Source organism: Mytilus galloprovincialis, chromosome 9 (genome assembly GCF_965363235.1).
Source record: "Mytilus galloprovincialis chromosome 9, xbMytGall1.hap1.1, whole genome shotgun sequence".
Classification (NCBI taxonomy): domain Eukaryota; kingdom Metazoa; phylum Mollusca; class Bivalvia; order Mytilida; family Mytilidae; genus Mytilus; species Mytilus galloprovincialis.
Window position 1 is genome coordinate 35,020,693 of NC_134846.1, and position 11,709 is coordinate 35,032,401.

An 11,709-nucleotide genomic window follows, 5' to 3' on the forward strand; every position below is an offset into this window, starting at 1 on the left:
GGGAATCTAATACAATGTAGTACATACATTTCAATGAAATAAGCAACAACTATAGCACAAACATGACGAACAAGGGTTTTACTACAAGTCCGCAAATATGTACACTTATGAGCAAAATACATTTATACTGTTAGTAAAAATGCCTTGTAGTAAAAAAAGTAAAACCACAAAAATACCGAACTCTGAGGAAAATTTAAAATGGAAAGTCCCTCATCAAAATTGCCAAATCAAAATCTACTACAATGTAGTATATGTAGTTCAATGAAATGAGCATCAACCATACCACACACATGACGAAAATGGTTTTGCTACAAGTCTGCAAATATTTACACTTATGAATAATAAGCAAAATGAATTTATTCTGTATATAATAATGCCTTGTAGTGAAACTACAAAGAAAAAATCAAAAGAGAAAGTCTCTTATCAAATGACAGAATCAAAAGCTCAAACACACCAAACGATTGTATAACAACTGTCATAGTCCTGACTTGGTTGAGGCCTTTCAACATACAACAATTTCATTCTAACTATGCTCAACACTATGCCCAACAAGATTTTTTCAATCATGAATAGTTTATCAATACAAATTTACACATATTTAATTCTGTAGAATCTTTTGTTTACAGTTAAATTTTTCACTTTTTGTCCCGTGAATGAGGTGTCACAGGGACATAGAAATACCGGGCGTCCATCTAAACTGTCATTTTGGCGCTCTTATGAAACATTTGTAAGGTGATTTTTATAAAACTCATATTCTAGTTTATATCAGCAATGCCTTGGAAAAGTTCGAAAATGTGTGCTAATCAATCATTTAAAAAAATTATGCCCATGGAAATATTAATTATATAAAAAATTGCATTGTAAGTGCAATAATGTGTACAATTTTCGCTAGACTTTATCAAATTTATGTCAAAGTTTTATATTGGCAATGTCCCAGACAAGATAAAAAAAATCACTGCTGATCAAAAAGAGTTGTTGTTGCCTTTTGGTAGATAAAATGTGTGCAACTTGGGGATCATAATTTGATTTATCATATTTCGTTGCTAGTTTTACAAAAACAAAACGGTCACTAATTTGAAAATAATCAAACGAAGAACATTGAAAATCGTATTGAGGTGACTACACTCAATCTGGCGTCGTTTTGCTAAAAGATGACATCACCTTGAACGAAGATTTTTGGGTCACGTCGATGGTGAGAATATTGGAGACTGATTTGATAATTTGACGTCGATCGGCATATACCAAATACATGTATAAGAGCAAAAGTTCACGATCACAACTTTTCGGCTTCGAAATGTTTTTTGAGGGGTTTTGATGGGTTGATTGTACACATTATCAGAGATTGACATTTTATCAGTATATCACTTCATTAACGAAATTGACATCGTACAAAAATCTTAATACATGTATCGTATAAAAGCACAAGGTGATAAACTACCTTAATATCTAACTCTCATGAATTTAAAAGTAGCGCAGAATATGCAATTGATAAACTTTGACATCTTGATAAAATGGTCACAAATTTGTGAACTTACTTTTGTGACCTAGTAGACGTCTTTATCTAACTAAAATCTTATCAGTTTTCATCCAAATGAAAATGAATGTTATTGATTTTGTGGTGGTTCTTTGTTGTGTTTCGTCTATAAGATGTAAGTTTCTGAACTATTTATAAAACTCAAATGTAGATATGTATATGATTTTCTACCGTAAGACTTAAATTACCATAGCTGTATTTGGCAAACCTTTCAATTTTGCGTCTTCAATGCTCTTCAGCGTCGTACTTTATTTGACCTTTTATCCTTTTTGATTTGAGTATTCCTGACGAGTCTTGTAGACTAAACACCGTCTTGCGTACACAGTTGTTATCTTTGTATCTAAGATGAACATATTTTCTTCTCAAGGGCATCAACAGCCCTATAGTCAGCACTTCTGTGTTGACATGAATTATCAGTGATTTGGTCTTAAGTAGGATTTAACTGTTAACAAAGCTTTATTTTTTTTTCGACATGCTATAAAAGAGCGCCATTTTCGGGCCTTATCGAACCAACTCATTTCTACCTTAAGAAATAGGTAACACTAGCTTTAATTGCTTTTTGTTTTGGAATTAAAAACCTTTTTGTACTTTCTATCGAGCCTGCGACTTTCGCAAAAAGCTCGACATAGGGATAGTGATCCGGCGGCGGCGGCGGCGTTAGCTAACTTCTTAAAAGCTTTATATTTTAGAAGGTGGAAGACCTGGACGCTTCATACTTTGTATAAAAAGGCCTCATGTTTCGAAGTTTCCGTCAGTCACGTGTCAGTTGTCCTTGACCTCATTTTCATGGTTCAGTGACAACTTGAAAAAAAAGTTAATGTTTTTTGTAATGTTAAATTCTCTATTATTATAAGTAATATGATAACTATATTTGATATGTGCGTGCCTTACAAGGTCCTCATGCCCGCCAGACAGTTTTCACTTGACCTCGACCTCATGTCATGGATCAGTGAACAAGGTTAAGTTTTGGTGGTCAAGTCTATATCTCAGATACTATAAGCAATAGGTCTAGTATACTCGGTGTATGGAAGGACTTTAAGGCGTTCATGTCCAACTGGCAGGTGTCATCTGACCTTGACCTTATTTTCATGGTTCAGTGGTTATAGTTAAGTTGTTGAGTTTTTGTCTATTTTTATTATATGTCAAGTGTCATCTGATCTTGACCTCATTTTTATGGTTCAGTGGTCAAAGTTAAGTTGTTCAGTTTTGGTCTTTTTATCTAATACTATATGCAATAAGTCAACTATATTTGGTGTATGGTAATATTTTATGATCTATATGTGAGTCGCACAGGTTTTATTTGACCTTGACCTCATTTTCACGGTACATTGCTCAGTGTTAAGTTTATGCGTTTTGGTCTGTTTTTCTTAAACTATAAGCAATAGGTCAACTATATTTGGTGTATGGAAGAATTGTTAGCTGTACATGTCTGCCTGGCATGGTTCATATGACCTTAAACTTATTAACATGGTTCATTGGTAAATTTTTAGTTTTCTTGGTTAATGTTAATTTTATGTGACAGTTGTAATAAAGCTTTATATTTAGGACTATCACATAAAATCAATGATAAGTAAAGAAGTCGAGACATTTCAGTGTGTGCACTCTTGTTGAATAAGGGCGTCACTAATGAGTCTTTTTCAGATGACACAGACGTCTGACGTACACTTTTTGAATCCTGGTATCTATGATGAGATTATTTACAAATCCTGAGTCGATGCCACTGCTGGTGGAGGTTTCCTCCCTCAGAGCCCACTTCTATGTTGACATGGCTGATCATTGATATAGTCAACATTACAAAATAATTGTTAAGAACTCCAAACATTTTGAATAACTTAGGATTTTCTATCCGCAGGAATACATTAGCTTAACTGTATTTGGCAAAACCTTTTGAACTTTTTGGGGTCCCCAATGCTCTTCAACTTTTTGTGCAAAATGTTAATCTTGATATCTATGATGAGTTAATTTACAACCAATGTTGGCTACTGCCAATGCTGATGGAGGTTTTCTCCCAAAGGGTAATATCACCAGTCAAGTAGTCAGCTCTTCTGTGTTGAAATAGTTTATCATTGTTGTGGTAAACATTATGAATTAACTGTGATAATTTGAAAAATACTTAGAATTTTCTACCCAATGACTAGACTACCTTAGCTGTATCTTGCAAAACCTAACAATTTTTAAGGTCCTCAATGCTATCCATTTCGTTCATTTTTTATAAAACTTTTTCGATTCATGCGTTACTGAAGTGGAAACGCACACCTGTCGTACAAAACTTTAATCCTTGGAAATATGATGAGTTTATTCACAACCACTGGGTTGATGCCCCCGCTGATTGAGGTTTCCTCCCCAAATATTCCACTAGCTAAGTAGTCAGAATTTTTCGTTGACATGAATTATCATTGATATGGTCATAATTAAATTTCTTTTCGCTGAGACTTGGGGTTTCCCCTGTGTTATAGTTATACTATTTATAAGTTCAAAACTGGTTAGTGAGAGTTGTTGTATAATAAGTTCTTGTTTTGGTATTAAATATATATGGGTAATATATGCACGTGAAATACTTTGGCGGTTTAAAAGGTGTGGTTCCGTTATATTATATAAAGACAATGTGTGGGTGTCATTTCATCGAAAGTGCTCACAGTAACTACGACAGTTTGCAGTTTATTGTCACGTAAGAATGTATATGATTATAATACCAAGTTTTATTTCAATCCATTTAAATGTATTGGACAATTGTGTTTGTACTTATATGTTGGTTTATAATGTTATTAAACATTGCTTACTAGAAATGAAAAGTTACTGCGAGCAACTAAACCTATATCTAGAGTTTTGGTTTATTTATTATACCAAGGATTTTAGAAAAGAAATGTTTTAAATTCGGACGAGCATGGCGAGGGAGAATTTAATTAAATATCTTCTGTTTAGTAACTTAATATTTTTTTCGAAATACTAAGGATTTTCTATCCCAGAATAGATTACCATAACTTTATTTGGCTAAATTTTTCGGAATTTTGTGTCCTTAATGCTCTTCGACATCTTACTTCAATTTTGCTATACAACTTTTTTGATACGAGCGTAACTAATGAGTATTTTGTAAACGAAACGCATGTCTGGCGAACAAAATCTCAATCCTAGTTTCTATGATGACTTTATTAACTATGCGATTAAGTTTCAGAAACATAGACAGGTGTCTTCACAAACTGACATGCTCTTTATCGTTCTGAGTCAACAATCGTCAACAATCAGAGGCCAATGCCAAATTATTTAAATAACAAAATCCCCATATAACAAAAATGGAAAAAAACCAAAAAAATAAACAACAACAAATCAAATATGACATACGGCTACCATTGGCAGAATTTAGAAAAGATCCCTTGACGCTACGAAACGAAAGAATGAGCAACACAAATCCCACCAAAACAGGTTGTAATTTCAAATCATTAAGAAAGGTAAGCACAACTTGCTCCAGATGAAGCACACGTCGTGCTGTGGATAGTAGGTACTTAATTTTAAAGACTCGTATGAGCTTATAATGTAAGACTTGTTCAAGTTTAATACGTTTTAGTTTTAACTTTTATTCAGGCTGTAAAGATGGATGGACACAATTTGGAAATAAGTGTTACTTCTTTAGTCGACAAGTTGAACCATGGATTGAAGCAATTGTAAGTAGAACCGCTTTTGCCAGATTTCTTTTTTCCTAATTATTTTTGTTTTTGGAAATCCCCCCCCCCCCCCCAAAAAAAAAATAAAATAAATAAAAACAAACAACCGATACCGGAGGGACATTCAAACTCTTAGATTGAAAATAAACTGACAACGCCTTGGTTAAAAAAGAAAAACAGACAAAGAATACTAGTAGTACACAAGACATCACAGGTGCTCCGGTGGGGTAAACAGAACCTGCTCCACATGTTGCATCCGTCGTGTTGCTCATTTTATTACAAAACCGGTAAATATTCTCATTCGGTTAGTCACGTTTGTGAAAAGGAACGGGATTTTAGTTACGACATAAGGCACATATCCGATATCATCCGTGAATAATGATATTAAACACCTAATTTCATTCATAACGCAACTAAATAGCATTCAGGTTTTTCATCATTAATCAGAACTGTTATCATCTGTACTAATTTTGTATCTGGTTATCAAACGCTAGAACTTATACCTAGTCAAGTTGAAATATCAAGGGCGGACAGTATTTTTCGAGAAATCAGCAATATAACATTTCTATTCTATATCCTGGAATGTGTGGAGGGGTAAAATTAACATTATCAATTATAAAAAAAGATAAAAAAATAACGTATACTTTCATTTTGAGCGTAAGGGATTTGATATTTACAAAGAAAAACGAGGAGAGTCCCATCTTATGTGAAATGAAATAAATGAAATTTGTTTCAAATCCAGTTGACAGTACATGATACTCAACATCTGAACAAAAGGAACTGACACCCTACTCCATGAATATAAAATGTCATGTTATATTCTAATGATAGGTGAGAAAACCAATATAACAGAATATAAGGAGGCAAAGATCGTTATTGCCGTTAAGCTCTTTAAATTCTAACAAATCATAGTTACTACAAATTGAATGACGTTGTTATCCTTTATTGGAATACATGGGATCTCTCATTTTATTGTTAGACAATATTACTGTCTGAAATCATAACAGAAAAAAATCATACCGAAAAGTGAACAGAAAGATTTCGTGATATAGTTATTTTAGAATAGAATTGTGTTTTGGGCTAAGGAATACGCATCATATAGTATTTGCATTCTTCAATAATTGATTTTTCAGTCCTTTTGTCGTGTGTTTGATGCGAAATTAGCCGAGCCATTGACTGCAGAGGAATCACATTATTTGATTAGTCACAGCCAGCATATTGGTATGTATTTCTTTTAAAAAAAGTTCCTTAAAAAAAAAGAAAAAAATGAATGCCTGTACGATATATGTCTGAATGAATTTACAAATTAGATTATAGAAAAAAAAAACCTCACTACTATGCTGTCTAAGCCCGGTACTTTAAGTCCATTATTTCATTTCCATAATGTTTTATTTTCTAAAGAACCTCAATTCCAACATAAAAAAATCCCATCATGCCATCCAGTTTTTTCTATCAAAGAGTTGGTTTTTGCTTTAGGAAAGAGGCTTATTTATGCGCATGTCTATTGATTGAGGTTGTAATACACGGGTTGTCGGACAAGACAGGTTACAATGTATATATATTTGTGTTAGAAAAAACAATCAAAACTAGAATTGCCATTGCAAGCAATAGCGGATGTCACCCTTCCCCCTATTGCCACTAAGCGGCAGCCATTTCAAACTTGTTTAACAGTAAATGCACAAATATGCATGGCTATTCATCTTTTTGTAAATTTTCAGTATATTCAGGGTATTTTAAAGTATTTCACATTTATATCCTTTCGATGGCAACGGCAGCCATTTTGAAAATTGAAAAGTCTCATCTTTACTTGTCAGTTACTAATAATATCAAATTTCATTAAGTTAAAACCATTTTGAGAATTTTGACAGTGTTGCAGTTTCCATGGCAACCGTGGCCATTTTGGAAATTCCAACTTCAAAAGTCATATGTAGACTTGACAGTCAACAATCATATCAAGTTTCATCAATTTTGAAGCATTCTGAAATTTTTGCTCCTGTATCCATGGTAACATAGTAGTTCCGATGATTGTCAAAATCATTCAAAACCTGTATATAGTGGACAACTATATTGCATAAAAATTTGATGATTTTAAGTTCAAGCATACCAAAGTTATTCACCAAACCCGGAAGTTTTTGGAGCATTTTGACATTTTTGCATTCTTTCCATAGAAACGGCAGACATTTTGGAAATTCCAACGCCAAATTCCACATCTACTAAAGTTGATCATCGTTATGCTAAAGTTTCAAAAAAATTGGAGCATTTTCATATTTTTGAAATTTTTGGTTTAGTTTCCATGGCAACATAGTTGTTCCAATGATTGCCAAAATCATCCAAAACCAGTATATGATCGTATATGGGTGGCACCTTCATTGTATTAAAATATAATGATTCTGAGTGTAAGCATCTCCAAATTATTCACAAAAACCAAAAACTGAAATTTTTCACAATTGTTCCGTTTCCATTGAAACGGCAGCCATTTTTTTATGGTCTTAGACCCTACTGCAACCCGAAATTTTGGGTTCCTCATTATAGTCAACTATCATTAAGATTGGTTTCATTGGCTCCAAGAAAACTGCCGGACAAAATCATTGGAAGAATAATAATAATAGTAAAGAAACAGAGGAAAAGCAATATGTCACCCGACATTGTCGATCGGGTGACATAACTAGTTAAAAAGTATTTTAAGGAAATAAAAAAAAAATATATTTTTGCAGGAGGAACTTTTTGGATTGGTATATCAGACGTAATCATTGAAGACAGATGGATATACACAACCGGTCAAAAAACGATTACAGTTAATCATTTTCAATCAGGACAACCTAATGGACATACTTCCCAAAACTGTGTTGCATTGGAGAGAACTTATCATGGATATTGGAATGACGATAACTGTCTTTCTAACTTCCAGTTTATTTGTGAGACAGATTCTGAGTAAGGTTCTTTATAAAAGAACAATACTTGTCAAAAAGAACACTCAAACAAAGCGTTGAGGTTTTTCTATTCGCACAGAAAAATAAATTGAGACCCTATTCTACATTTGGTATGGGCCTAACTGATATACAATGAATGACCTATGATAAATTTGAATATCTAAAATTGCCAACCTGTTTTAAAACGGTGTTCCACTGAGAACGGTAATGTCAGAGACAATTAACTTTATTCATGTGGTAGATCTTTTACAGGCACTTCAGTAGAGGAAAAATAAATTCGCTTTATCCTTTATATTCACGATCCACTATACAGATGTCTTGTCACAAGAGGTCTCAAAGTTATTTTGACTATGTTGAAATCGAAATACAGGATACAATATATACTGTTAGTCTGCCTCATATCTAAACTACCATATAGAAATTGACAATAAGGGTGGGGTGAGAGCTAAATTTTACGATAAAAGAGACGTTTTCAGGGCTTGTATATGTAGTAAGGAATGAAAACCATACGTTATTAATTTCAGGCGTCCGCGAATAAATATCTTACAGTTAATTATGCTTTCCTTCGAAGATGATTACTTCTAACAAGGAAACTATCAAACTAAAAAGTGATGACGTTGAAATAATTCCTTCAAAAGGTTAACGAACACCATTACAAGTTGGTTAATAAAATGAAAATTGTCAACCTATTGAACAGGAGTAAAACGACGGGTGTCATATTTGGAGTAGGATCTGATTACCCCTTACGTAACGTAGCAATGGGATCAACCCCGTTGCAGACTGGTTTTTGTTCCTCAGTCTTTTTTTGTTGTTGTGTTGTGTAAACTGTTCTCTTGTTTGGTTTCTTCCGCCACTATCTATACTATTAAACGAGAAGACCCCATTTTGTGTGTCGCTTCTCTTCCTTTCACAATAAATTAATCATCATGCCTCTGTGTTCTTTAGTAACATGCATAGTCGCATTTGTCATCCATTCTTATGATTATTCAGATTGAGTTATTTTGGGAGAAAAACGACAAAATAGGTTTCCGGATATTGTTTCCGTTATCAGACTGACTTTTAGTCATAGATAAGACTTCCGGTTTTAAACATGCACAAGAACAACCAATCGTAAACTATGATAGATTACAAAAATGAAAAATAAATAAGCCAATCAGAGCGTCCTCCATATCATGGTTTTTAGGTCGCAAGAACCACAACTATTATACATGTACCTCCTTAGAGACAATTATTTTTTCGCGTTTATCCACCTGTAAACTACGATTATACTACTATACAGACACTCTCTGTATTCTGTCTACTTTTTTTCTGAAATGTTTACTATCTAAGGGGTCATACCAGTTGCATATATATTGAAATATGTAAAACATGTGGAAACAAGAATGTGTCCATAGTATATACGGGATGCCACATCGGCACTATCATTTACTATGTTTAGTGGACCGTGAAATTGGGTAAAATTTCTAATTTGGCATTAAAATTAGAAAGATCATATCATAGGGAACATATTTACTAAGTTTCGAGTTGGTAGAAAACTACCTCGACAAAAACTTTAGCCTGAAGCGGGACAGACGGACGGACGGACGAACGAACGAACGGACGAACAGACTAGAAAACATAATTCCTATAAATGGGGCATAAAAAATTATTGTTGAAAGTAAAAGTAGTGATTTGGCCAAAATGAAAGTAGGGTAGAGATTAGAGGGAGGCAGGATATATTTGGGACGTCGGGATCGGGTGTTTTTAAGCTCGGTATTTCGGGATTGATCTTTACGGGATGCGGGAATATATATATTTTTTTTAATTTCGTGATATCGGGATATGAATTTCGTTAAAATACGCACCTCGGGATTTCATGTTTTTAAGTCGGGATTTCGGGATCAGGGCCCCTCAGACCATCCCTCAAATGAGCCTTAGTCATGTCGGGATAAGATTTTTTTTTAAATACGCACCTCGGGATTTCATGTTTTTAACCCGGGATTTCGGGATCAGGGCCCCTCAGACCACCCCTCAAATGAGCCTTAGGCATTTATACGAGATTCAAATCCTACCATTGGCATATTAATAGGGCTCTCAAAAGAAAAGGCACCGATGGATTGTCCTAGAAGCACATTTTATTAGAATAATAATGGTCTATAAGAAGTTTCATTTATTTTATGTTTGAAGCGGTGCAAACTTTAAATTTAATTTGACTTTTACCAAAAAATGCATTGTAGCAAAGGGGAAGAATAATTGTGGTATAAGGCCAGAAACACGAAAAATAATTGAATTTAAAAGAAAGGAAAAACATAACGGACTTTGGAAAAAAAGGAAAGGGCTTTTGATACCTTATATGAAATTCTCCAGTCATAATATCTTTTACAAAAATTCATCCTACACCAGTTTACAAGCTGTATATTCCTGCGATTTCTCAGGTGTGTTCTAGTTCTTTTGAATTTAAGATATGATTGGTCCTATTTCTGATTATTGTAAACAGCAAATTAAATTAGCATACAAAAATGAAGATTTTTTTCTCTTTATAGGTCTACACAGTCACCGATTGTTGGTTGAACATTGATGTTATATTAAAAAGCAGTTACAGTATCTAATTAAAACTATATCTATACTTTGTTTTATATCTCCGTTTCCAATCTTACTTTTAGTTAAGAAACATTCGTCATTTCAAGAGGCTCAACAGTGATAATCAAAGCATATTCAAAACCATAACAAATACATCTTGAAATGACAAACAGTATGTTGTTCAATAGAATAATTGGTTAATAAGATTATGGGTGGAATCAATAGCAAAACATTTTCTTTATACGAGTCTATGCAATAAAACTATACTCGGTTACTTCAAAGATAAGACTATACATAAGATAATGCATGTACCTAGTCAGGAATATGACAGTTGTTATCCATTCGTTTGATGTGTTTGAACTTTCAATTTTGATATTTGATTAGGGACTTTTCGTTTGAATTTACTCGAAGTTCAGTATTTTTGTGATTTTTTTTTTTGTTATTCTTTTCCTTACACTAAACCCATTGCATCCAATATTTTTTAAATGCTAAACGATAACACAATCAGTATTAATTTAATGTAGCAGATGTGCATTTCGATCATTAATGTCTCTTAAGTGATGATCGAGATTAACATATTTGATTTCCAAAACCTAGCTAATACACACGTTCAAGAGCTGACAAAACCAAAAAGAGCCAACAGTAAATCCAAATGTGGAAGAGGAATCATAGATATGTATGAGGGGAAAACATCCCTAAATTCACAAAAAACAGGCCTTCCCTTCAAAGATTCAAACCTCCTACTGCTATCATTTATCACCCCAACCTATTACATTTCTATTGGCCATTATTCCTACAGTACTCGAGACCTTAAAAAAGTGTTCTGATGTAAATTACTGCAATTTCAATCAGATGATTCTTCTTAAAAAAATTCCAAAGATCGATTTTCCAATCTTCAACCACAGGCATTTGTATTCACTATTGCTCTACACTTTTTTTGGTCAAGCTTAACCGAATGCATAACGGATGATATCGATTTACATGTTAACAACACGAACTTGAACAGTTGATTCTGAATTGACATTGG

General features: G+C 33.5%; 1 protein-coding gene across 1 annotated transcript; it reads left to right on the forward strand.

Annotated features, from left to right (window-relative positions):
* Positions 1–1,530: 1,530 nt before the first annotated feature.
* Positions 1,531–10,728, forward strand: LOC143044888 (asialoglycoprotein receptor 1-like). Its single transcript, XM_076217113.1, has 5 exons — positions 1,531–1,649; positions 5,114–5,193; positions 6,327–6,414; positions 7,908–8,124; positions 10,646–10,728. Exons 1-5 carry the CDS (start codon positions 1,592–1,594, stop codon positions 10,671–10,673), a joined length of 471 nt encoding a protein of 156 aa, XP_076073228.1. The 5' UTR covers positions 1,531–1,591; the 3' UTR covers positions 10,674–10,728.
* The last annotated feature ends 981 nt before the right edge of the window (positions 10,729–11,709 follow it).

Bases quoted from the DNA above. Each gene is read 5' to 3' on its own strand.
- LOC143044888 (XM_076217113.1), top strand. From the start codon at position 1,592: ATGAAAATGAATGTTATTGATTTTGTGGTGGTTCTTTGTTGTGTTTCG. The intron at 1,650-5,113 runs GTAAGTTTCTGA...ACTTTTATTCAG, and splicing joins TTGTGTTTCGTCTATAAGAT to GCTGTAAAGATGGATGGACA. The intron at 5,194-6,326 runs GTAAGTAGAACC...TTGATTTTTCAG, and splicing joins AACCATGGATTGAAGCAATT to TCCTTTTGTCGTGTGTTTGA.